General features: G+C 49.1%; 1 protein-coding gene across 2 annotated transcripts in view; it reads left to right on the top strand.

The window, feature by feature from the left end:
* RIF1 (replication timing regulatory factor 1) overlaps window positions 1-26,560 on the top strand; it is a 424,226-nt gene that overhangs the window by 120,839 nt on the left and 276,827 nt on the right. For both annotated transcript variants that reach the window (XM_086957241.1, XM_086957240.1), the window contains 2 exons: window positions 137-210; window positions 15,843-16,023. In XM_086957241.1, coding sequence (XP_086813367.1) covers window positions 137-210; window positions 15,843-16,023 — 255 coding nt within the window. The remainder of the gene's footprint in view (window positions 1-136; window positions 211-15,842; window positions 16,024-26,560) is intronic.

Genomic DNA, 26,560 nt, shown 5'->3' with positions numbered 1-26,560 from the left:
CTTACTTTACAGTGAAGAGTGGGGACCCCTTGCAGTAAAAGTGCTATAAGTAACCTATTCACTGTATGAGATAATTGAATTTACTTTGACTGGATCCCGTAGTATTGCTGAATAGTTAATATTTTTTTTCCCCTAGGGAACACCTGCTTTGTTCATAATTCAGCTACTTTTCCATAGTGGTATCTTGGAACAGTGTGCAGTGGAAGAAAGGTAAGGTTTCTTTTTTGTGCATTTTGTAAGCTTGTCGCACTAGTGTGTTTTATGTGAGAAATGTTTTAAAAAGATGTATCTTCCTGAACAGCTTTTGGATTGTTGTCCCTAATGTAAAAAGAATACCAGTTTTGTATTGGAGAACTATTGATAATGGAAAATTAAACTTTCGTACCTGCCTGTGTTGCTACCACAACACCCACGATGAAATGCAAATTAAGGTGTTTTGAAGGCATGATCAGCTTTGGACCGGGTGTCCCCAGATGATGCGAAGTACTGTACCACCAATGCGTTCATCTTGAGGAGCACACATGACTAGATGTTGTACACACCGAATAAAGCTTGTTGAACTGAGCTGACTGGATGGAGTCAGTCAACAACAAGCTTTATTCGAATTCAGTAAAAAATTCATAAAAGCATACAGGATAAAAACAAAATAAAAGCAGACGACGATTATATTCATTACAAGGTCACTATATGTACAAAGTTAACAATTCATTATACTAATAAAATCATTTTTACAATTCATCATAAACAAACCCTAGCAGCTTTGTTACAAGGAGTGATCATGTCAATTTCAATTAAATCAGTCGCTTAAGAAATAGTGTATGTTTGAATTTTATGGTGATACTTTTAAAATAAGACAAATATGCTTCAGAGAGTATAAAGGATCGAAATACATAAGTGGTTTCTTTGGTGAAGACCATCCACAGACTTAGTGTGAGTCATTATCAATTTTAATTATTTACGAGGGCCCTCTGTGAACGGATTTTACAAGTCAGGGCACCAGGTCTATACCTTTAGAATAAAGCAAATCGATTGTGGGTGGGTAGTATGTGCTTACTAGATCCAGGACCACTACTACCCGTCCCAAAGTTATTTTGTATGTATGATCTTGCAGGGGGCAGATATGTAGTTCTGGGGTAAAAGTCACACAGTTCCCATGTTCCGATTGGGCCATCGCCCATTTGTGGCTGCCAACTTCGGAGATATTGGATAACTCGGGAGTCCCTAAAATTGACCAAAACCAGGTCTCCCGGTATGTCCTTGGGAATAGATCCCAACCACCCTACCCTTCTAACATTTAAAATCATTCCATCTATATTGGGTGGTAGGGGGTCTATTCTTTGTCAGCCAGAAAGACACCTTATTTGCCAGATCTGCTGGTCTTTCAGTTTTGCTTTTAGTGAGCTCAGGCACGCCCGAGAGGATGCACACAAAGTGAGCCGCCTCCTGCGGTAGATCTATATGTTTAGCCTTTCTTTGCATGTTACCATAGTTGTGGGACTTCCCCTCTTTCGGCGTGAGTGGTTTGATCGGCCCTTCTCTGAATGCAGGATTCTGGGTTATTGGGGGGTTTGATATGACTAATGTTTTAAATGTCTTGGGGGCAAGTGCATAAGTTTGTGTGATATTACTTTGTGCAGGGAGGATGGGGATGTCAGTGACTAGGGTCTCAACTTGCTTATTTTCTTCCATTCTTTTTGTGAGTGTTAAGTTTGCCCTGATGGTTTCCTCTATGGTGCAGAGCTTTTCCCCTATTGCCTCAATTCTTTTTTCCAATGGGGATATTAAAGTCCTGACCAGGAGTTCAATCTGCGCCAGTAAGTCAGATGGGGTAATGGTTGCAGGCAACTCCAGATTAGAACGTACCTCAGATGTTTTTAGGGTGTTACTAATGGCCGAAAGGGGTCTTAGATGCAATCTTTGTTTTTTAGCTAATCTTCCCCTCTGTTTAGGACCTTTGCGCTTTCTATTAGGATAGGGTGCTTGAACATTTGCTGGCAGTTGTATAGTGTCTGTGGGTGTTAATAGCGGGGGAGTACCAAGATGGCTTGCGTTTAGTTGAAATGTGGTGCTAGGCTGGGGACTAGTGTTTCTCATTGCACATGCAGGAGCATTTGTTAGGTCATTCCCATTTTCAACGTTGGCTTACAGTTTTACAAAGCAGATTTAATTTCTCCAGTAAAGAGAAATTTTGGGTTTGATCTGGTAGCACCATAGCAGAATGGGTGCTGGATGTGGGTTCTTTAGGGAGACTTTTTTCTACTCTCTCTATTACGGACTCTATTGCCGATGTGGTCCTGATTAGATAGTTATCCAATGTCCCCTTCCGTTGCCCCCTGAAGGATGTTATTTATGTAAAGCCCTTTGTCGGTCATGATATAAATAGCTTTCTAGAAATATATATATATATGATATGACAATGACAGGTGGCTGTGCAAGTAGTGCACATACACTAATAGTCTGACAACGGGGCGGTCAAAGGGTAGTCCAGTAGGGGATACTTAAGAGAATATAATGACAGTCACTTTGATGGATTAGTTAGTTCATATTACCTCCCTTTTCCAGTGAGCACGAGGCGAGGATCAAAAAGGGGTAGCCCGTCCCGTCCTCCTCAGCCCTCTGAGGGCCACAGAGGGCCCGCCCTTTGCCCGGCGTCGCCCGTGCGTGTCCCGCGACGCGGAAGGGTTTCTCTCCTTCTCTGCGCCTTCCGGGCGCGTCCGTGGGCGGGAATGGGCAGAGCAAGACAGGCAAAGGTTTGTGGGGATTGTGGTCCCCCCCCCCCCCACTCGGCGGCCGCTTGGAGTTCCGGTCGCGGCGGCGGGGGGGACCTGCAGCCAGTAGGGAGGTTAGCGCCGACTGCGCTTTGGGCTATGTGATCCCCAAATCCCCCGGTGAGTTCTAAGTAAACAAGGTCGCCTGCTCCCCAGATGGGGTTCTCTCCTTTTCTGCGCCTTACGGGCGCGTCGGTGGGCGGGAATGGGCGGAGCAAGACAGGCAAAGGTTTGTGGGGATTGTGGTCCCCCCGCTCGGCGGCCGCTTGGAGTTCCGGTCTCGGCATCGGGGGGGACCTGCAGCCAGTAGGGAGGTTAGCGCCGACTGCGCTTTGGGCTATGTGATCCCCAAATCCCCCGGTGAGTTCTCAGTAAACAAGGTCGACTGGATGGAGTCTTTGGTCCAGCAGTAGACTGCAAAGGACCTGGCCAACAGCTCCAAACAATTGATATGTAATCTCGGTTCTTGGGGAGACTACAAACTGCCTGTGGAATATTTGGCATATCTAATTTCTAATTTCTAATTTAAAATGCTTATAAAGCGCAGCATACACCTTGCGGTTTCTTGGCGCTGAAGGTTCAGTGGCTGAGGGGAAGGAAGACCAGGGAGAAAATTTAGGCGGGGAAAGCCTGGCTAAATAGGAAGGTTTTCAAGTCTCCACGGAAGGAAAGGTACTGAGTTGCGGAGCGGAGGTTATCAGGGAGAGAGTTCCAGAAGGAAGGGGCCAGAGTAGAGAAATTGGATCCACCCCACTTCTTGCGCGAGAAACGGGGGATCAGGAGAAGGGACTTGGAGGAGGACCGGAGGTTTCTTGCGGGGACGTAGGGTTTGATAAGTGAAGTGATGAAAGCAGGGGCAGTGCCCTGACGGGCCTGGAAAACCATGCACCCGATTTTAAAGAGGGAACGTTGTTTCACGCGGAGCCAGTGGAGTTTCTTTAGGAGGGGGGTGGAGTGGTGATAACGTGGGAGGCCAAATATCAGTCTGGCCGCCTGGTTCTGGATGGCTTGGAGTCTACGCAAACTATAGGCAGGAATGCCATGGAAAAGAGCGTTGGCGTAGTCCAAACGCGAGATTACCAGGGCGGCCATGATGGTCTTGAGGGCCTGAGGGGTGAAGAAGCGGGAGACAGAGCGGATGGTTCGAAGAGTGAGGAAACAGGAGGAGACCACGGAGCTGATGTGTGAGTGAAGAGTGAGCTGATTGTTCAATTTGACACCCAGTGTTTTGACAGTGGTGGAGGGGGGAGGGTGCAAGGCCGAGGGAGGGGGGCCAGAAAAGAGAGTTCCAGGGGCTGGACGAACCACCAGTGAGAACCAGCTCAGTTTTATCAGGGTTCAGTTTAAGATGGTTGTGATTCATCCAGTCCCTGATGAATGTCATAGTAGACTGAAAATTGGAGACCGAGAGAGAAGAGGGGGACAGATCAAAAATGAGCTGGAGGTCATCCGCGTAGTTGAAGACGGTGACCTCCAGCTGCTGGAGAGCAAAGATGAGAGGAAAGATATAGAGGTTGAAGAGAAGGGGGGAGAGAGAGGAACCCTGGGGAACACCGCAGGTGACAGGGAGGGGAGTGGAGGTGAAGTCGCCTAGACGGACCGCCTGGGTGCGGTCCCTCAGAAAGGAGGAGAGCCAGACAAGGGCTGATCCCCCGATGCCAGCCGCCTTGACACGGGTGAGTAGGATGGTATGGTCCACCGTGTCAAAGGCGGCGGAAAGATCGAGGAGGACCAGTGCCTGGTGGTTGTTGTCATCCATGCCCTTTCTGAGGTTGTCTAGGACGGCGACTACGACCGATTCTGTTGAGTGCCTGGGGCGGAATCCTGCCTGACGAGAAGCCAGCCCCCCATTCGCCTCAATGTGAGTGCTCAGAGCCGCGGTAACATGGCGTTCCATCACCTTGCCCAGAAAGGGCAGCAGGGAGATGGGGCGAAAGTTGGACGAGATAGAAGGGTCCGAGCCGGGTTTCTTCAGCAGGGGTACTATGGTGGCTGCTTTTAGTACCGGGGTCACCACACCCTGTGCCAAGGCGCTGTTGAGGAAGGCAATCGGGGGATCAGGGCAGCTAGAATAGATTTGCTGTAGGATGCGAGCGGGGCAGACATCCGCCGGGGACCCTGATTTAACTTTGGGGAGAATCGACAGAAAGGATTCCTGAGTGAGGGGAGGGATAACAGTGAGATGATTTTGTACTGGGGGGGGGGAGGGATCGACGAAGGTAGGCGAGGGTAAAGGGATATTGGCCTTGATATTAGTGATCTTATCCACGAAGTAGTTGTTTAATTGGTCGCAGAGAAGCTGGGAGGGAGGGATTTGGGGCGAGGCTCGATCTGAGAACGCCAGGTCGTTTACGATGTCAAAGATAGCCCTGGGTTTGTTGGCGGCCGACATTATTCTCGTGGAGAAGTAGTCGGTCTTTGCAGCTAGAATTGCTGATTTGTAGTCAGCCAGCAGTGTCAGAAAGTGGGTTTTTAGTAACGGGCTGTAGTCCTTCCTCCACTGCCTCTCCGCCCTCCGGACGCTCAGTTTAAGTTCTTTTAGATGGTCGTTAAACCATCGGTTAGAGTCCTTAAGCCGGCGGATGGAGATGCGTCGCAAGGGGGCCTCTGAGTCACAGGCTCCAGCTAGCCAGGTGTTAATGGCCTTGGCCTGTGAGGCCGATGATAAGCCAGAGAGGGGGGGGATGGAATTGTGAAGCAGGGAGGTCAGGGAGGGGAGATCCAACCTGTTCCAGTTCCGCGCCCAGGTGTTTTTGGCAAGCGGGGTTTTGGGGGATGAGTTGTGGGGGATGGAGAAAGAGATGAGGGCATGATCGGACCAAGGGCAAAGGGAGACCGCCACCGAAGCCAGTGGGAGGTTAAGAGCCCAGACCTGATCAAGTGTGTGCCCGTGAGAATGAGTGGGGACAGAAATGTGTGGGACAAAGTTAAGGGAAGACAGAGATTCGGTAAATTCTTTTGAGGCGGAGCACTCGTGTGGGTCTGAGGGCCAGTAATTAAAATCCCCCAGCACCAAAACCGAGGCAAAGTTGACCGCCAGATTTGCCAGCAAGTCTTGGAAGACAGGTAGAAATGAAGGCGAGGGCTGAGGGGGGCGGTACATGAGGAGACAAGTGATGGGAGGGGCGGTCTGGAGGGAACGGGCCACCAGGAAGTCGACAGGGGCCATAGGGGGAGAGGGAAGTAACTGGAAGTGCAGATCTGACCTAGTAATTAACGCGACCCCGCCGCCCGCCCTGCCGGCCGGTCGATCGGCACGTAGGGCCACGTAAGACGGTGGAAGGGTGGCCAGGAGAGCGGGAAGGGAGGTATCGCAATACCAGGTCTCGGTCAAGAGCAGTAGGTCAGGTTTCTCGGTATCGAGCAGGACGAACAGCTCGTGGTGATGCTTGACCGCCGACCTGGTATTGAGTAGAATAACGGACAGAGCTGGGGTGGAGGGGGGTGGGTCAGGGCAGGGGAGGCAGGGTGGCAGGGGAGATTGCGGCGGGGAATGCGGTAGTGCAGGGAGGGTGGGGGCAAGGCCCAATGAATCGACGAGTCTACGGACAGAGTCCGGAAGTGGCCAGGTGCCTTGAAGGGCGATAAGGTCTTTGGAGGAGTATGATATAATTTGAGCATGGCGTCGTGCCCCTTGCCCCGTTCGGCCGCGGACGGGCGCAGACGGGCTTGACTTATGCGCGACTTCGGCGCGAAGTCGGCGCTCCCGCTGCGCTCGTCCGCTGCGCGTTCTGTATTGACACATTAATAAAGGCGGCCGTAAGGGCGGGAAGGGGGCGTGGCCTGGATGTGGGCGTGGCCAGCCGGCAGGAGGGCGTCACGTGAGCGATGGATCCGCTGCACGGAGCCCTCGATGTGCAAACAGCAGGTAGCAGCAAGGTACAGTTTAAAAACACAATTTCAGAGTAAAACACAAAGCGTCTCCCGGCTTCCGCCTCAGGAGCAAAGAACCAAGTGAGCGCTCGATAGCTGGCGCTTAAGAAGGGCGGGAAGGGGGCGTGGCCTGGATGTGGGCGTGGCCAGCCGGCAGGAGGGCGTCACGTGAGCGATGGATCCGCTGCACGGAGCCCTCGATGTGCAAACAGCAGGTAGCAGCAAGGTACAGTTTAAAAACACAATTTCAGAGTAAAACACAAAGCGTCTCCCGGCTTCCGCCTCAGGAGCAAAGAACCAAGTGAGCGCTCGATAGCTGGCGCTTAAGAAGGGCGGGAAGGGGGCGTGGCCTGGATGTGGGCGTGGCCAGCCGGCAGGAGGGCGTCACGTGAGCGATGGATCCGCTGCACGGAGCCCTCGATGTGCAAACAGCAGGTAGCAGCAAGGTACAGTTTAAAAACACAATTTCAGAGTAAAACACAAAGCGTCTCCCGGCTTCCGCCTCAGGAGCAAAGAACCAAGTGAGCGCTCGATAGCTGGCGCTTAAGAAGGGCGGGAAGGGGGCGTGGCCTGGATGTGGGCGTGGCCAGCCGGCAGGAGGGCGTCACGTGAGCGATGGATCCGCTGCACGGAGCCCTCGATGTGCAAACAGCAGGTAGCAGCAAGGTACAGTTTAAAAACACAATTTCAGAGTAAAACACAAAGCGTCTCCCGGCTTCCGCCTCAGGAGCAAAGAACCAAGTGAGCGCTCGATAGCTGGCGCTTAAGAAGGGCGGGAAGGGGGCGTGGCCTGGATGTGGGCGTGGCCAGCCGGCAGGAGGGCGTCACGTGAGCGATGGATCCGCTGCACGGAGCCCTCGATGTGCAAACAGCAGGTAGCAGCAAGGTACAGTTTAAAAACACAATTTCAGAGTAAAACACAAAGCGTCTCCCGGCTTCCGCCTCAGGAGCAAAGAACCAAGTGAGCGCTCGATAGCTGGCGCTTAAGAAGGGCGGGAAGGGGGCGTGGCCTGGATGTGGGCGTGGCCAGCCGGCAGGAGGGCGTCACGTGAGCGATGGATCCGCTGCACGGAGCCCTCGATGTGCAAACAGCAGGTAGCAGCAAGGTACAGTTTAAAAACACAATTTCAGAGTAAAACACAAAGCGTCTCCCGGCTTCCGCCTCAGGAGCAAAGAACCTCCAACGAGGCAGCCGCCTGCGTGCCCCAACCTGACCTGCTGGCATCTGACTGATGTCCAGGGCAAACCCAATCGCTTTTCAGTTCCAGGTGTCCATGTTGGCTAACCACAAACAGATCTCTTCCAGGGCTTCCCTGGAAAGCGTCACTATGCAGGAATAGGAGAGGCCCTACCGTAAGTGAGCAGCTTTTAGATGTTACTGGACTCTATAGTGGAGGGGTCCCGGTAAGGTGGCCTGGAGGGAGTGAGAAAGGCCCACCAGGTAAGCTGTCTGCCTTAACAACACCCGCTGCCTGGCTAAGGCACATTGCTTCTCGTGCATGCTTTAGTGTAAGCTGGCTCTTGGAAATATGTAGGGTCCATGGTAGTATGTCTGTAAGCATTACCCACAAATAATCTATTGTTTACTTGTTCTGGGAAGGTATCCCCCATTTTCACCTTGCCTCTAAACAAGGTATGTGGTTTAAATGCCATAAATCTGGTCTTACTGATGTTCACTTCTAAACGGAGTTCCTCCAAAGCTGCCAACAAATCTGTTCAGGAGATTTTGTAGTCCCTGATCTGATAGACTACTAACCGCAGATTCCTTCATGTAGAATTATCCCCAGGCGCAAGACTGGATCCGGAAATCTTTTGCCACAGCATCTCCTCATGCTGTGTGGTCTGGGCACGTGACATCAGCGAGGTCACAAGTCCCACCGCGGCGCGCATAGGTCAGGTTTTTCCTTTTCCGCGTGAAATGTGGATCCGGTTCGTGCTCCGGGCCTGTCTCTTTCGCTATTGCGTGTTTGTGGGAACAGTGTGTGAATGCCTTTGGGCTTTAAGACTCGCTTGTCTTGTGGACGCCTGATATCTGCAACGGACCCTCACCTCATTTGCATGTGGTGCTTGGGGGGGAACATCACGACTCCACTGATTGCGAGGTGTGCCAGCAGTTGAAGCTGAAGTCGCGGCGGGAGCGCCAAATGAAACTTCTCTCGGCTCGCATGTCCAGATCAGCTTCCTCACCTCGATCAGCTTTGGAAGGTTTTGAAGCAGTCCTCGTCCCTCTCGTATGCCGCAAGAGCGTCGCTCGCCTGTTGTAAGTGTCGCAGTTTGCCCCCGAGGGCTGGTTTCCGGCCTGTTGGGGGCGTGGGCTCTCCGCGGGTGATGCAGCCTCATGTATCGTCCCCCTATCCACCGTTTCCTGGTAGCGTGCCTTGGCGGCGCCATAGGGGTCGGCGGGCCCCTCTCGTCCTCCCATGGGTCGAGGCTGGCGGGGGGCTCCTTGTCACTCCCCGGGTACCATTCGTCCCACCACGCAGGCGGCTGCCTCGTTGGAGGTAGAGTCTGCACGTTCCAGCGGCGTCCCTTAGCCGCATCTGCTCCGGCCAGCCCCAGTCTCCTGCGCCATGTGGCGAGGCGGACGCCTGTCCGGCATCTCCTTTGGCGCTGAACGACGACTATGTCCTGCCTCAAGTTGCGGACTCTATGGCGCCAGACACTTATTCGGACGCCTCCTCTTCCCCAGAGGTTGGGCGCGTGCTGGTGTCGTCCTAATTGGAGACGGGCCGCCGCGTCGTGGCTTTTTCCCTGACTTCTTCAGGACGGCAGTTTCCGCCAGCGGAGCTACATGTCCCCCACTCCACAGCCCCCCTTCCTCCTTTCCAGACCTGGCTCTTACCCACTCCGGTGGGCTTAGGGGATGGCCGCCTTAGCTTGCAGCCGTCACCTACGGAGGAGCTGCTTTCCCCACCGCAGGACCCTACAGAGGCGGGTGCGGCCTTCACTCGCGCTTTTTCCACGGCTGAGGGGATTTCTCGCATGTGTGATCCGGCTGCCCATTTCCCTGCGGATCATCTTCTGGAAGTTCTCCACCAGGGCTCTGGTGGGAGGGAGCTGCTGCTTCCCTTTGAGCGTTCACTACATTCTTCTCCTCCTCCTTTGTTCTTATCCCCGTCGTTCTCCCCCTCCAGTTGTGTTTGTTTTTGCTTTGCATTTTCTACACCATGCTCCATGCTAGCCCTGACACTAGGCCTGCTGTTTTTTCATCTGGCTGCTTGACACGCCACCTGCAGGTTTTTCTGCAGGTATTTGCCCTCTGCTGTGGACGTTTGTTCCCTAGAGGTTCCCAGGTTTTTGGACGTTGCCCTGGTAGCTGTTATATAGCTGTTATGCGCTGGGGAGTTGTTTGCCTTTGAGCCTCTGTTCTCCGTGGCGTTAAGGTATGTTGCAGATGCAATCCTCTTGATTATGGCTTGAGTTGCACCCCGGGGTGTCCTTCTCTGGAGTCACTGCGCTGTTCGCTTGGTCTGGCCTGCTTTCTGCGGCCGGGCATCTTGGTTCCACTTCTTTTTGGACTGTGGGTGCTGACTCCTCCCTGGATCGTGTCCAAACCTTTCTCGCCTTCTTGCTCTTGGTCGTCGGCTGACTTCTTGCTTGCCCTGAGAGCATCCTTCTGCAGTGCTCTCGGTGTCTGGCTGCACTTGCTGGTGCTGACCTACTGTTTTTCTGCATCATTGTGCCTTCTTGGCGCTATGGTGGGACAGTCATCCTTTCCTTGTCCGCTTCTTCCAGTGGGCATTGCACTCCGTTCTACCTCTCCTTCCTGTGAAATGAGATGGTTCCTGTTCCTTTTCGGGTGCTGTCTGTCCCTGCGTGGCGCTGGACGGTTCTTCCTTTGCGACCATGAGCTGCCTTTTTCGGCTTCCACCTGCTTACTGCAGGCAGAGCCGTACTGCCTGGACTTTGCCTTGTGGCTGTGTTCGGCTCGGCTGCCCTCTTCGCTGGGTGTGTTTCCGGTGGAGGGAGGCTTGCCTTTGCTCTGCCTCTTCTCTTTGGAGTCTCTAGGTTGCCCTTCTAAGGTGCTCCTCTTCATTTGGCCTTGGGCGGAAGTTTTGTTGTCCTGTATGGGCGTAGGGTGCTTAGGCCTCCTTTTCACCTTGCCTAGTTTCCTCTGCTGAGCGAGGATAGGCTGCCTCGTCTCCTTTTCCGCATCCCCTTCGGGATAGGTGGTCTTCTGCTTGCCTGAGGGACGGGGCTCGTCCTGTCTTTGGGACTCTGCCCCTGCGGGACCCTCTGTTATGACCAGCCTGGTGGGGTCCTCTTGCAGACCCTCCTTCCCTTTGGGTGTGACTGTGGTATATATTCTACGTGAAGGAATCTGTGGCTAGTAGTCTCTATCAGATGTACGAGTTACTTACCTTCGGTAAAGATGTGTCTGGTAGAGACTATTATAGGTGCAGATTCCTTCATAGCCTGCCCTTCCACCCCGTTCTGCGAGGACCCTTTGGCTTGGTCTTCTGCATTTGCCTCCCTGTGGGTGGCTAGGTCTTCAGTGCGTGCGTTCTGTCGTTCTTTTCTGGCAGGAAGTTGGTCCTGTTTAATTGTTGAATTCTCCCTTTTTCGTCCTTTGAAGAATCTGTCTGTAGGTACTTCTAGGCCTTTGTGTTCTAGTTGCCCCCCCCGCCTGCCCCCTCTTTCTCTTGCCCCTCTTCATTGCTAGGGGTCCTGGCCCCTCTGCTATCCTCTAGGTTGGGGTCATTTGGTTGGGCCTCTGCCTCAGTTATTTACAGGGATTGTCACATTCTGTGGTGGGGCAGTCTGAAGGTCTTGTCATGCCTTGTTTGGCCCAAACTGGTTCCCCTTCATTGTAATTGGTTGGGGTTGTGGTCCTGTTATAGGTTTTCATGACACTTTCCATGTGATCCTGACTCCAGGGGGAGGTGGTGCTTATCTTTGTGCTGGCAGGGTTGCTGTTCAGGGCTATGCTCTGTTCTCATTCTTTTCCCTTCCTGGTGTACTGCAGTGTTTGCCACTGATCCTTATGGTGTTTCCCCACCATTCCTTTTTTTCTTTTTTGCACACTGTTCCTATACTCGAACAGTTATGTCTGATGGCTCCGCGTTTTGGCGTGGGGAAACTTGTCCGAAGTAAACTGACGTTGACGCGCCAGGGTGGGACTTGCGTGACCTCGCTGACGTCATGTGTGCGGACGACGCCGGGGCGGAGTCGTGTTGTGCCCCCCAAGTCGGCGCGCTGAGATGCTGTGGCAAAAGATTTTCCGGGTCCAGTCTCTCGCCTGGGGATAAGACCAGATACATTGCTACCGAAGGCAAGTAGCTCGTACGTCTGGTCTACACCAGTCAGCCAGCACACTAGTAGACTAAAGAATTTCAGGGGGCACCTATAAGGTATCCTCTGGGTGCATTTATTAAAAAAATCATCACTGAAATCTGTGTAGGTTTATCAATACGAGATATTTGATACCAAACAGATCTAGTTTCACTGAAGCCTTCATGTAGCTGGGAAACTCATAAATACCAGTTTCTGGCACATACTCAAAATGGCATGCCTGTTGCTTGTAATATCTGATAATTGACTTGTACATCACAGGAGCTGATCTGCTCATGCAGATATGTCCACATATGTATTATATTGCACCCTGCCTTAGGGATGAAAGGCCTGATGTAGGGGTGGCTACCTATACTGTGTGCAGTGTCTGCAGGTATGGCACACAGGATGTGTGCCATGTCCTCTTCACTTTTCTCTGCACCATGGCACGCAGCCTGCAATAGCAGTTTGCATTTTGGTGCTGAGGGTCTCCTAGGATGGCACTATGTGCTGCGGCCCTTAGGGACCTTCTTTAGACTCCTTACCCAATGTACCAGAGGTGCCATTTACTAGGGACTTGCAGGGAGTGTTAAAGGTATTACCAATTGGGGAGACAGTTATACAGTTTTAGGTATATGGATCTGGTACTGAGAATATGGATAACAGAAACTCAGTGCAATTCTGTCAAAATTGCACAGATAACCACACAAACAGAAAGAAAGGGGTAGGAGGAATATATGTCCCACTTCGACCGCCTATAATTCCATAAGCGCGCAACAAAAAAGTAGGACTCTTGAAGTTGGATCGCTATAATCTATTGAGGTCCCAGGGAAAATAACCAGGTGTCTAACACTTTCCGCACACACAGCAAGCTGTGTCATGCTTCATCATAGGGCTGCTAAAACACCTCTGTGCTCGCCCACGCTGGAGGTGGAGCAATGGGGAGGAGGAAGACAGTACAACACATAAAGAAAATACAATACACTGGATCAAAATGTGAATAAAGGTGCAGAAATAGGGATGTAAAACTGGATCAAAGGATGTCCTCAATCTAACTTTAATTATGGACTCCCTTGCCCAGAATAAAAAGGAAAAGGTAAACATTTGACCAGTGGATGAAGGTATGGTGAACTATAATGAATCACCTACCCCTCCACTCTGCAAGCAAAGATCGACATCTTTCAGCCGAATAAAAGATTCAGTTAATCATTACCCCGGCTTTCTTCAGGAATTCTCAAGGAAGAAAAGATCCCATTGGTACTTCCCCTGCCTCCTTAGTCCAAGAGCAGGGAATAGGCACCCCTTCCCAAGGAATACGCCCTACAAATGTGTTGAGATGGTTTCTGTGGGGAACCTAGTTTATTGAAGGTCAACAATCGCACTGGCGGGGGAGTGAGAAACTCCCTATAGTCAAACTATAGTCAAACTAAGTTGTCCGCTCCCAAGTGGTCCCTCCAGTCGCCGTGCACAGATACCAGCCAAAAAGGGGGGGGTGACAATGTCAACAAGCATTCGGGAAGCCAGTAGGTCGCTGCAATCCAAGAGCATTTGTGTATGGCTCTGGGGCTAGTTTTATTGATACACACAAATGCATTAATATTTCCAACACCTATAGCTCTCAGATTGCCGAAACAGTTTGGCTTTGCCAATGCTTTTTATCAGTTTAAGTCTGAGTAAGCGTGTTCACTTCATTGACACAATGCACAACACATACATACGAAGATTTTACAAGTGGACATTAGGAGATGTTGTAAAAGCAATTGGTGGAGTGCATTTTCCCAATTGTCATACATTGAATCTGAGGCAATTTCAAACTGGAGACCGGTAAAATGAAGCCATTTTGGCTCCAACATTTGGGTTTTTCAGGAATACTCAAGTCAGTTATTAGGTGTAAGTCTGGACCACAGCCAAAAACGTCCCTTAACTACGTTTGTGGCAAATATAAAAAGAGAGGAGTATTAAAAGTAAGTACAGAGATGAAGGAAACAACCAGGAGGCTGCTGGATAACTTGGCGAGATATGTAACCGGGGAAAGAATCACCTAAAACTAGTAGGAGTGTAGGGAATCTTATATCCTTCACCCTCTTGCTCCTAGTATCCTTGTAAGAGTTTACAGTTCTTTAGACCTACTTGTGGTCTCCCGATTAACCCAGAAGTCCGAAGGCAGCGGTGTTTCTGTAGAACATTGCAGGATTTAGCCGTGATAGTACATTTAATTTTTTACTTGTACTAATCTGGTTGTAGAGCGCCTGCGTTAGTGGAAATTCACAAGCCTGACCCCTTAAGTGTGCCTGCTCAGGCGCTCACGTCATGTCACGTGACTGCTGCATGGCAGCCTAACGTCACGTGACTGCTCCATGGCAGCCTAAATGGAAGTCACTTTTCCCAATTTCTCACATCTGCTGCAGCAGTCTTGTAGAGCCAGGTTGGTACATTGTGAGTTTGAGAGTAAGGTATTTGTGATATATTTGTTTAACCTATTTTGTTGGCATCCGTGACAAACTTGTTGGTATTAAGAAAAATGTTGGGCAGCTTAGTGTGGTAGCAGGGATAGTGGTTAAATAATTAAATTAATTCAAAGGACATAAATACACTGCATAGCTAACAAATACCCAGTCAGCTCAGCACTGGAGCCGAGACCTAAAAAGGGGCACTTTCCAACAGACGTTGATGTATAATGATGCTGGGTGTTACTGGTGTGTGGCCACCAAGACCAGTGCCTACAGCTGCTGAAAAGTCAGCACCTTATTTGACTTACTCTGAATGTTTCTATATATTAGCAACAGGTTAACAATACATGAATTGTGCCAACACATTGATGCCTTCTTCAAACATCAAAACTTGACTTTTCCATATTGAAAATCTTTTCTGCAGCTGTAGATTTCAGAAAAAACCCACTAAACTTTTAGCAAAACAGTAGCCTGACTTATTTCTAGTTTTTTGTTTCGAACCTTTCCTTAATGGATGTATAATTCAGGTGGTGGTGTCCTCTTGATGCGTAACTTTTGCTGCTATTCTTCGTGGTTTTTATGTCTCCTTTGGACACTCCTATGATGGAACAACATTTTCATGCAACACCTTTGCTAATCCTTGCTGCCTTGGTGAACCCTGCCTCTTCCATGATGCAACCAGTCGAATAGAAGCAAAGTTGCTAGTATTTAAGAGACTTTACATCCTCCAATAGACAGTCAAAACGGTCTGAATGACCAACTGCTGCTGTGCAGCCTACTGTAGCTTTGCAGCATCTTTCTTGCCTTGAAAGCAAATTGTGTGGTTAATCCTGTGTAAAGTTGCTAGTCTACATAGGTATCCTCTGGTTACTTTTTCCCATTCAATGAAGGGGCTTGCTTGCGGGCAGGAATGACCGTGAAAGGCTTATGCATTAAAGATTACTACTCTGTATATTTTAAACTCATTTTACATTGTATGTTGGTTTAATGTTATGACTAGCCTATTACAATATACATATAAAGGCAGAAATTGTTTCTTTTCTAGGCATTGTTTGTGTGTTTGATTAGACACTAGAGAGGTATTTCTTTGTGGTGAGGTGGTTTTGTACTCCCTGCAGGGAGGCAGAAATACTATTTTAATTTGATTCTGATTTCTTTGTCTAAGGTAAGTACATATTAATGTAATTGGACAGCTCAGCCCTTGCTTAACTTTGCTTCAAGGAAATGCAGGCCCAACTGAGGACCTTAACAGCTTAAAATTGGAATGTAATCTAAGCAAATTTTCTGGAAACTTAGCGGAATAATAGCCATTGGAGACAAATGTTTTTCTCTTGTCAATCTATTTGATTCAGAGCTCAAAATGAAAATTTAGAGACGGCTGCTGAACTGCTTTCTTTTATTAAACCTAAACCTACCTTAATCAAAGACCTTCTTTGGTCAACAGGCTCCATTAATTGGGTCTTTTAATTTGCGTTGCTAGGTTCTTCATATGCTTGGAAACCCTTGTGAGCTGTGTTCTGTCTGGCCCGACATCTCCTCTAGCATTTAGTGAATCAGTTGTTGGCGTCATCGGCATGCAAGCCAAGCTGCTGGAAAACAAGGAGCACGTCTGGAGAATGTGGAGCATTGTAGTTAATCCATTAACTGAGAAAATTAGTCAGGTACAGAATTTTCTTTTCCTCCTTACTGCACTTTTTGCTTCCTTGCTGGTTCATTTTACAGGTTTTAAATCCATTACTATGTGGGATCTGGCAAACGTTTTTGTTGCAATGTCATTACAGTTGTTGTGCTGCATACCACCTTTCTGGTATGTCTAAGCTTTGTGAATGAAAGTAACTCATTTGCAGTACTTATTTTAATGGTACTCTGTGGTGCTCAATTTATTGACATCAAAAAGGTGGAGTCTACCTTGTAAGGGTTTGAACTTGGGACCCAATCGCTGGAGAGATCGACAGTGATCGTAAAATCAGAGGCATCTTGGTGACCATTCAGTTCAACAGCCATTGAACATGTGTACAGCTTCGATAGTACCAAGGCAATACCTCTTTTCTTGTAGCTGGAGTAAAAAGTATGAAGTTAAGTGCACACAATGGCATAACTGTTGTAAGCGGTATCTCTCAGATTCTGGAAGGATTAAGCATTTGTTTGACAACTAGTGAGAATCAAAAAATACAAAGCCAGTCGTAAACCACTAATGAGAGGTTCCAGAGGTTTCTACAATTTGCACAACTCTGGCCTACCTAGAAGTCCCTTGTAAGGGTTACCTATAGTATCAAGGGCATGGTAGCCATGGAACGGCCTCTAAGGGCCGCAGCATGTATTATACCACCCTCATAGACCTCGCACCACAAACCTCTGCCACTGGTGCAGCCTGCAAGTTTTGGTGCAACTAAAAGTGAATTGTCGACATGGCACACATTTGCGTGCCATGCCTACTCAGCACTTCCAGATGGCAGGCACCCTCCATTCGGGGAAGGTGCCTCCCCCAAGTGGGTTGAGCACCCTAAGGGTGTAGTCACCCTAAGGACAGTGGCCCATTGGCTACTAACTCGAGACACCTAAAATGCGCACTAAATACAGTAATTGGGGGGCAGACCTGAATACAAAAGCTAGGTTTCACTTGACGAGATGGACCAAAGAGCTGTGCTACAGAAGATGACGTCAACAACTGCTTTGGCCCCAGCCCTACCGGCCTGTCTCCTGCAAGCTGAAACCGGCATTTTCTGCAGCAAACAGCCTCCAAGAACCCCGGAGACCTGCCCTGCCTGCCCAAAGAACTCTGATCTTCTGTGGACACCGAGTTGTCCAAAACCAAGCTAGGACTCCAGATCCAGCTGGATCCGCAAGTCCTCACCCCTCTGCACCCGACGCCTACGGCCTGTGCTAGAGTGGCCCAACACCCCATCAAGGCCCCCTGGCCAACCAGACCTGTGTTCCAGCATTGGACGACCTTCTCCTCGATGCCTGCAGACTTATCCTGAAGGGTCCCCCGACCGCAACCGGTGAGAAGAACCAGACATGAAAAGACACCCCTGCACCCGCAGCCCCAGTGTCCTGTGGTGCCTTACTGACTTCAATTTCATCCTCCAGTTGTTGGTTCCCTTTGTCCAGTCTTCTGGCTCCAGCCTGCAGTTCTTTTCTGTGACCGACATCCTTTGTAGGAAAGCATTGGGCTCGCGACCGCTCTTGAGCACCCTGCCTCCCCTGTGCCGCTGGTGGTGTGGACTTGGTGCTAACACGGGACCCCTTTGCCCTGAATTTAATCCCAGGAGCTTGGTTCCCAAGACAGTGGCCTGTACGTGAGCAGCCCCTAATCGAGGTGCAGTGGTTAATTTGTAAAAAAAAAATGTTTGTGCTTTCGTCAGGAGGAAGCTTGCACCAGCACATTTCTCCTGTAACACTGCCTGAAATAGAGCCAACAATTAACTAGGAATTGGGGCGAGGATGAGGCCTAATGGCCAGAGCTGCCGACTTTGAAGCTGGGGAACCAAGTTTAAGTCTTGGCTTCGGCTCAACATCCTGTGATTCAGGCCAATCACTTAATCTCCATGCCTCCCAAAAATTAGTGTGAAACTATAGTGCTGGTGCTGAACACGAGAAACCACAGGCTCAAATTAAGCACTGCCCTAGCCCCATTGGCACTCTGCTCCTGGCCACACTAGTGCCACTGGTAGTGCCCCTTCAGTGCCAACCTGAACCTTGCTTCTACCCCCCCTTTCTCCCCAAACTTCTCATCCCAAAACGTATACTTACTTTTTTCTCCATAGGATTGTATTGTTTTTCTGTTTTTATACTGCACCAAATGAAACTTGGTGCCTTTCAAAGAAAGAACCTATTTACTGATGTCCTGTGTTGCTTAAGCTGTTAATAGTTTGTTTCACGCCAAACTAGAAAAGTAACTACCAAGTAATCTAAAAGTAATAGTCTTTGTGAAAAACTTGCAAGTTTCTCAACTGCAAAAGTAATCTTACTGTTCCTTCAAAACCTGTCCTCACTGTATTTTGAAAAGTACCATTGTATGAAAAGTATAAAATACCTGCTACTAAGAAAATCTTGGTTCTAGAAATAAAGCCTACTTTTTATGCCAACTATTGGTCTGGATTCACTCTGAGTGTGGGACCTCACTTCTTGACTGAGTGTGTTGAACAGGTGTATCCTCTAAGCTTGACCGCTCGCTCACACTACCACTAAAGAGTGAGGTATTATGTACTTTAGCCTCTGCCATACCTCTGGGGATCTACTGGACTCTGGGCACACTATACTTTACTTTGGCATAGTATATACAGAGCCAGCTTCCTACACCTTGCATTGGAAATATTTGTGGAAGCTGGAGGATCTTTTAGGCTCAGATTTTGATATGTGACCAGGCCTTAACTTCCCCATAATGAAGGCTGATCACTTGCTCCCTCCTTGCACCTTGATCTTAAAATATTATTATAGACTTAAGTAATGCACCAGAGACTGAAGTGGATTTGCATTAGGGTTACCAGCTGTAGATAGTTATCTTTTTGGGTTGGTGGATTTCTAGGGCAGCAAATACATTGGGTTTGCAACTATCTTTGGTAGGAATGAAGCTATCCTGATAACTGAAATTTTGTAGCACTGGCTATTCACTTCAGCACCTTTGCTGCCCTTTTAATGGAGCCCTGACTTGGTCATGAAGGCCTTGACTAAGTACTACTCTACCTTGCTGGTAAATAATCACATGCTGAGATGACACAAACATGTGCTAGGTAATCCTGACATTCTGGGGGGGAGCATCCTCTTCCTGAAAAACTTAAAGTTCCGTCTTCCCTGAGCAAAGTGAACATAAACTGTCTACTTCCCATCTGGACAGAGTCAACCAATTAGATGTCATGGGCAAGAAGGTCCTTTCATCTGCTAGCTTGGTGCTCTGTTCCCCAAATGCTGTTTGTTTTCTAGGTCGCTGCACTCACACTATTTAGGAAATTTGCACTGAAGTTTAGCTTGTGTTGCCTGATGACTTATGAAATACATTTATCCAGAGAGTGCATGGTGGCCAGAATGCAGCAATTTACATTGTATGGTCTGACCTAGATACCACAGATTCTGTTTGTGCCTTGGGCACCACAGTTGTCATCAGGATGCCACACTTTGAATGGTTTCTGGGACCATCCAAGACTCACTTATAGATATGCCCTTTGGAGCTTTAAAACTAACAGAGCTACATCTCTCTCTGGGCTTACTTTCCTCTACGTACTAATTAAGTCAGCAGCTTAGGAAGTTTTGAGGGTAGTCTTTGAGCCTCCAGGGACCTTGCCTATCACCAGAGGCAGCCTTTGCATGATGTTTGCAGGTTGAAGATACAATTATTTCTGTACTTTGACAGTGTGTTGAAGGTGGGCTTGCCGCTGCTGGTCTCAGGCCACCTGTGAATGATGGTGATCCTAATTGCCCATGTTGGCATTTTTCCTTCAATGAGTCCTTTCCCAACTTCGGTATGTGAAGTGGGTCCCCTTCAAAAGGACCCTTTTGAAACTAGTGGCTTTGAGGCCTCTTCTGCCCCTGCAACAAGTCTCGTACATTCATGTAATCTCAATATTGCAGGCAAACATTTCTTCAATCCATAGCTGAGACTTATCAGCATTATGCATTTAGCTGATACCACATGCATATTGGCATATGGAAGCCCTCCAATGGAATCTGTGATTGCTGTGGGCCTACTAAAGGGGATGCCTTTCAGACATACTCTGTCTACTTTTTCTACCTCGTCATAGAAGCAGTTTGTGTTGGATGCCAGATGCCATCTGATATGCAGCAAATGGTTCTCTTTATCACCCCCAGAACTCACAATGGTGAGTGGCTCAGCATCTTTCTGGGCTGTGGCTGCCATGTGGATGAGGTAGAGGTCAAGGGCCTCTCTCCTTGGACAGAGCAGCACCATCCTTTTGCTCAATCAGCCAGCTGTAAAGGCCTTTTTGCCCTTGTTCAATGGCAAAAGAGTTAAAGTAGAAAAAAACATCCTGTTCACCATGTGGAATTGCTACATGCAGGGTGGGGTGCGTTCTTCTGCCCTCGGTCTCGCCAAACAGAGGGCAGAAGAACCCTCCCCACCCTGCTTGTTGCCACACCACATGGTGAACGTTCACCATGTGCTTTGGCAACAGTTTGTACTTCGGAGGACTAACTCTGCAGGCATCTTGTTGACTACAAGCGTCTGCACCCCAGTGGTTCATCAATATCCTGTGAATTTTTGCATTAATGGACCCTTTTGCTACTGCTGAAAATAAATACTTTTGCGCTATAACGTTTCCTTTTGTAGTAGGGATCGCTGTGATAGACATAATCATCTGAATAGTCTCGCCCATGTGCGTGACCCTGGAGCACTTCATTAGATATCTTCTTAAATTGTCATCTTCTGCAGTCCTGCATAGACAATTAAGAGATAAAAAGACAATAATGCAGGGGTCCCTCGCTTACCTCCTGTTACCCTCAGCGGAGATCATCTTTTGCTGACTGCCCTGCTGGTTTGCTGCCTGAACAGTCCCAGAGGGACTGCAACGAGTCTTCTGCAGCCACTCTCGCCATCCGAGGAAGGAGACTATCAATCCGAGCATCCTCCAGTGGCGCACAACACCGCATCGGGCCAGGAGGCCCTTTAAAAACACTCGAGGGCTCCCGCAGCGCCGGTCCCTCGCTTACCTCCTGTTACCCTCAGTGGAGATCTTCTTTTGCTGACTGCCCTGCTGGTTTGCCACCTAATCAGTCCCAGGGGGACTGCAACGAATCTTCTGCCGCCACTCTCGCCATCCGAGTAAGGGGACTATCAATCCCAGCATCCTCCAGTGGCGCACAACACTGCATCACCGTTAAACGCCAGGAGGCGCTTTAAAAACACTTGAGGGATCCCGCAGGGCGCGGGCCAAGGGCAGGCCCGTCCGCGCCAGTCAGGGCCCGCAAGAGGCTGGGCTGGGCCGGGCCACCACCCTAAAACCCTCAGAACTTTGAAACGCCTGTCTTATTGCATAGATACTTACTTGCTGTCGATAAGAGGAGGAGGTGAGTACAAGCCCAAGGTGTTTAACGGCAGTTTCTTGTCTCACTATCATCGGGTGGAGATCATAGGTCAGCCTGGACTCTTTTTGCCCAGAAAAATAGAGGACCGGGGCTAGAACTATCATAGTTTCTCTCGAGGTTTTGGATTGTATGGACTGTCCCGTTGGTACTGGGTCTGCCATTGGGTCATCTGATTATCTGGTGGGATGAGCAAGCGGAAGGCGAAAGATTCATTGGTGGGGTGGGGGGGAATGTGAAGGGGACACTAGATGCATTTCTATCGAGGGCAAAGTCTGTACTAGTGCATGAGATCCAGTTGGCCGAGAAGAGACTTTCACTGGACTCAATTGTGTCACAGAAGAGGTCGTCAATGGGGGGGGGGCTTAGCTGTAGCCAGGTCGCCTAATGTTGGTAATCCAGTAGCCCAAGATAATGTAAGTGGCAATCACACTGTAATGAGCACGAACTCTGCCGCTTTACCCCCACAGGCGGCGTGATCAACTCAAACAATAGTTAACACAGGATGTTTTGTGTATGACTGAGATTGTCGTAGAAGACAGTGAGGAGGGCTGCGTTCCATACGCTGCTCTAGTATGCGGGTCAGGTCAGGCAGAGGGAGGTCCTTCTCTGGCCACGACATCAAAGAGGTGCGAAATTTCCCGGAGGGAAGGCGGGTAGGTGGTTACTCGGTCCAAAAGAGTATTATTAGATAGAAGCAAGATAAGGACCGCCCCCCCCCCCGCCCCCCCCCCCCCCCCCCCCCCCCCCCAGCTGGTCCCACGACAATAGCTAAGCGAACCCAGGGGGTGGGGCTTCACACTGTCAACCGCAAATCCAAGCAGAAAGGCGCACCAAAATCGGTAAGGTCCAAAGACACGGAAGGTCCTGCAGGGGAATTTCAGTGCACAAATTATGGAGACAGAACCGGGGAGGGGGGGGGGACGACAAACTTGGAATTGTGGTCTAGGTTGAAACAATGTTAACCACTCACCTAGGGCCCATTTACGAGAAAATCGAATTAATCGAAGAGAAAGTGTGCCTGTTTGCCCAGAATAGCATTTGAACAAACGTGGTGTCGGCGCATACAGCCAATAGCTTCGGGGTACTTTAGGTTCCCAGTCCATAAAGCGTTGCTATGTCCCTAGAGAGAAACGAGGGTGTGAAACATGTTGTGAACATCTGAAGGGAATAAAGAAGGGAGAAGTTAAAGAGCAATTGGCGGGGTCTAGGGACGGAAATGCCCGGAGTTTAAGAGCTACTGTGGGAGGCACTAGGCATATGAGGGCGGGCTCCGTAGTCCAGAACATAGGCCAGGAAAATACATGGGGCATAGCAGGCAGAGCACTTGCACCGCAGGACATGGTGCCTGCCCAAGATTATTCAGTCAGGTGTACCGCAGGTTTGCCAGTTCTAGATCTCTTGCCGGCAGCTTGCCCATACACAATAGTTCTGACAGGTGTCCCGGCGCTCAGTGGAAATAGAGAAGAAACCCCACGAATGTTGATTTAATAAGGCGGCCCACTGGTTGACTAGAAATGCACATTTTAACATCGCAAACCACAGGCACATATTAATGGCGAGAAGGGTGTCCGGGATTGGTTGTAGTAGGAAGTGCTTCCCAGGAGACGTGATTTTAAATCTTAGGTTTCCTGGGCTGGTACATGATCTTCTCACCCGGCGTAAGGGGTCTTTTCAGGAAGAGGGTGGATAGACTATTAAAATGTTACCACTGGGCTTCTTTTATAGGGATACGATGGGAGTAAACATTCATGACATTCAGAGGAGAGATCATGTAGGACGTGTCCGAGGGGGTCCCCAGGCCCAGTTACTCAATCGGTAAGCCCCTCTTGTAAATGTCAGTCCTAGACGACATTGATTGACGCGACAGGAGCACCCCAACTGGGGTTGGCCACAGTTTGGAGGGAGTCTCGCTCAATGCAGGCATGGGAGGGATATCAATGTTACAACCCAAGGAATCAATTTCCCCGTTTTCCTGGGAGACCCAAGTAATTATTATTCCCCCCCAGGAGTCCGAACCAGACAGTCCAGTTATTTTTAGCCAGGGTATTACTAAGATCATTTCATGGAACATAGCTGGGCTCTCATCTAAAATATCCAACATTGACTGCCAATCTTATATAAAGAAAATCCAGGACATTTCCCTCCAGGAAACGAGAGACGGACAGTAGCACGCTCTCTTGAGGGTTATAAAATGTATTTTGCACCAGCACGCAGGGGTGTTGTGGGAAGAGCAAGGGGAGGCCTGATTACATACGTGGATTTAACGCTCCAGGGGAGATGGGACGATTTGAGCTGGGACTCTGATTTCATGCAGGGGATTAAATTGTGTATCAAGGGTAAGAAGTTAATTTTATACATTTTTATAACGTTGTTTTAATTGGTCGACACACCATAAGATTGAATGAATTGGAGAGTAGGTTTACAGGGATACCTGACCAGGGGGAATGGGCATTCCAGTTGGTGTTACTCTGTGACTTTAACTGTCCCCTGTGCCCAAACGTGAATCTTGGATGGGGGTGGGGTGGGATTGGTCTTCCTGCCCATTGGAAGAGGGTCCGCATATAGAGCACACAAGAGCGGGAAATGAGTTAAATAAGGTGCTAGGTACTTATGCCCTCACACACATCATGGACCTAATCAAAGTAGGGGAGAATGGCTTGGTCCACCCAACCTTTAAAGGGAGAGGCTGTGACTTATTGATTTTATCTTTGTTTCCAACACGTTAAAGTGGGTGATTTTAGGGTTTGAGATACAGTTAAGTATCTTTAGCAACCATAACCCTTTGGTCATGTCGCTTAGGGAACCAAATTTAACCAAGTACGCTGCCCGCCTGGGGGAGAGTGGTGTTATAACAGCAACTGATCAAGGGAGGAGACTCGGATGGTCTCAGGTGTATGGTAAAGCCTTTTATAGAGCCTTATTGGCGGATAAACCCAACGGTGGACAGGGCAGAACTGGTTAAAGCCTTTGAAGGTGTCACCAAGCATAATGACAGCCTACATCAAAAAGAGTAAGGAGGACCACAGGTGGTTTGACCACGACTCCTCCCTTGCCTCGAAAGAGCTGAAGCTAGCTTTAAAAGTGGCCCCACGGTGACCATAAAAGGGTGTCCACATGTTGGGGACTCTATAAACAGGCAGTAAAGCGACGCAAAACCTCCTTGCAACAGCAGGCCTGGGAGAATCTGAGGGAAGCAGTAGAGTCTAAAAACATGACCGCTTTTTGAAAGGTTATTAACGACCCCTGCTTCCAAGATGCTAATAAACCTAGGATAGCAAACCATATACTGCCAGAATCTTGGTATGGGCATGTTAATGGCCTATACAATCACGGCATGATGGAGGACCCGATAGTAGCTGAGGAAGGGGGTGAGTATGCGGGACATGTAAAATTTTCTTTGGGCAAGATAAAGGTGGGCATTGAAGTTTTGACAAGGAATAAGGCCCCGAGGCCTGATGGGGTTCCCCCTGATCTTTTCTTGAGCCAGGTAGAACTGTGGGCGCCTATATTGACCAGGGTCATTAATGTTGCAGTGGATTCGGGCATGCCTGCATCTTGGTCCACAGCCACAATTGTACCCATTTTAAAAAGGGAAACTGGGGTTGCCCCTTGTGTTACCGTCCCATCTCGCTCATTGATGTAACAGTGAAAGTTCTGGGCAGGGCTATCCTCAATCGACTTTTGGATTGGGCGGAGGAACACAATATAATTACTGAAACCCAGTATGGGTTTAGGTCAGGACGCTCAATGCCTCAATCTATATCTATTGACAGCCAAGTACACTATTGCTAGTCAAGAGACCATGTACTTGGCTTTCATAGATTTGACGGCAGCTTTCGACCGTTTAAACCGCAAGAAATTGTGGGAGCTCGTGGGAGCTCTTGGCGTGGACCCGGGTCTAGTGAATATCTTAAGAGTCCTACATCTGAATACTTTAGCTCGGTATACAACTGTTACAACAAAGTTTTTACCACGCACTACCATTACAACGCAGGCATTACCACGCATACCATTACAACGCATTGCGCTGCGGGGCGCTCTAGGATAAGGAATAAGTATAATTTTATATCCAACACCTTCCCTAGTGTCCACGTGGACTGGAGTTGGAATATAAAATTATACTTACCACTATCCAGCACCTCCAAGCGCTATGCGTTGTAACGGTATGCGTTGTAAATACCGCGTTGTAATGGTATGCGTGGTAAAAGTATGCGTTGTAACGTCATACATCCCTTTAGCTCAGGTCAGATACAATGAGGAGGGGAGTACGACCCATACATTTTTATGCCTAAGGGGGGTAAGACAGGGTTGCATCTTGGCACCCTTCTTATTTACCCTGTATATAAATGGCCTGGAGCAGGCGTTAGTTGCTCTGGGGGTGGACTCGCCAAGGATAGGTACAAGAGGGGTCACCGTTCTGCTTTACGCAGATGACGCGGTGCTTCCCGCGCGGACCCCTCGAGGCCTGCAATGCCTGATAGATGGCTTTGTCTGTTTCATGGAGAGTCTAGACCTGTCTGCTAACCTTTCCAAATCATACATCATGGAGGTGGGGAAAACCCTGAAAAGGAAATACAAATACTTGATAGGCGCGCATTGCCTGGAAAAAGTCCAGACTTTCTCATACCTCTGGATTTTATTTTACACCGTCTCAGTTTTAAAGTCCTGATAGATGAGAAATGTCCCACCCTAACAAGCTGTTCCGGCGCTATTATGAACTTCGCGCATAGGTTGGGCCGATGGTCACCAAAATTTTTTTGAGACTTTACAATTCAATGTGCTGTGCCAAAATACTTTATGGTACTGAGGTCTAGGGCTTTACTGACGCGCAGAATTCTCCATACTGAAGAGAACAAATACCTACGGCTGCTTCTTAAAGTACAGCAGAGCACCTCGTCCTTTATTATTCATGAGGAACGGAGTGTCAGTCATATTAGAGACCGGATAGAATTAAAAACCATCACCTGTTGGGTCAAAATGTGGGCAAACCCTGAGGCTGCATTAACCAAGGAGATCATTAGGGATTGCATTGCATGTGACCAGGGTAGGAACAACCCATGGCTGAAGTATGTGAGGGAAACCCAGTCAGTCCTGGGCTGTGCAGACTTCTTTAACCACCCCACTAAATTGTTACCTCAGGATAAGGCCCACATTAAGGTG

Source organism: Lissotriton vulgaris, chromosome 2_1 (assembly GCF_964263255.1).
Source record: "Lissotriton vulgaris chromosome 2_1, aLisVul1.2, whole genome shotgun sequence".
In the NCBI taxonomy this organism is placed as follows: Eukaryota; Metazoa; Chordata; class Amphibia; order Caudata; family Salamandridae; genus Lissotriton; species Lissotriton vulgaris.
Note: the sequence above shows the minus strand (reverse complement) of the source record. Positions and strands in the feature narration are given on the sequence as shown.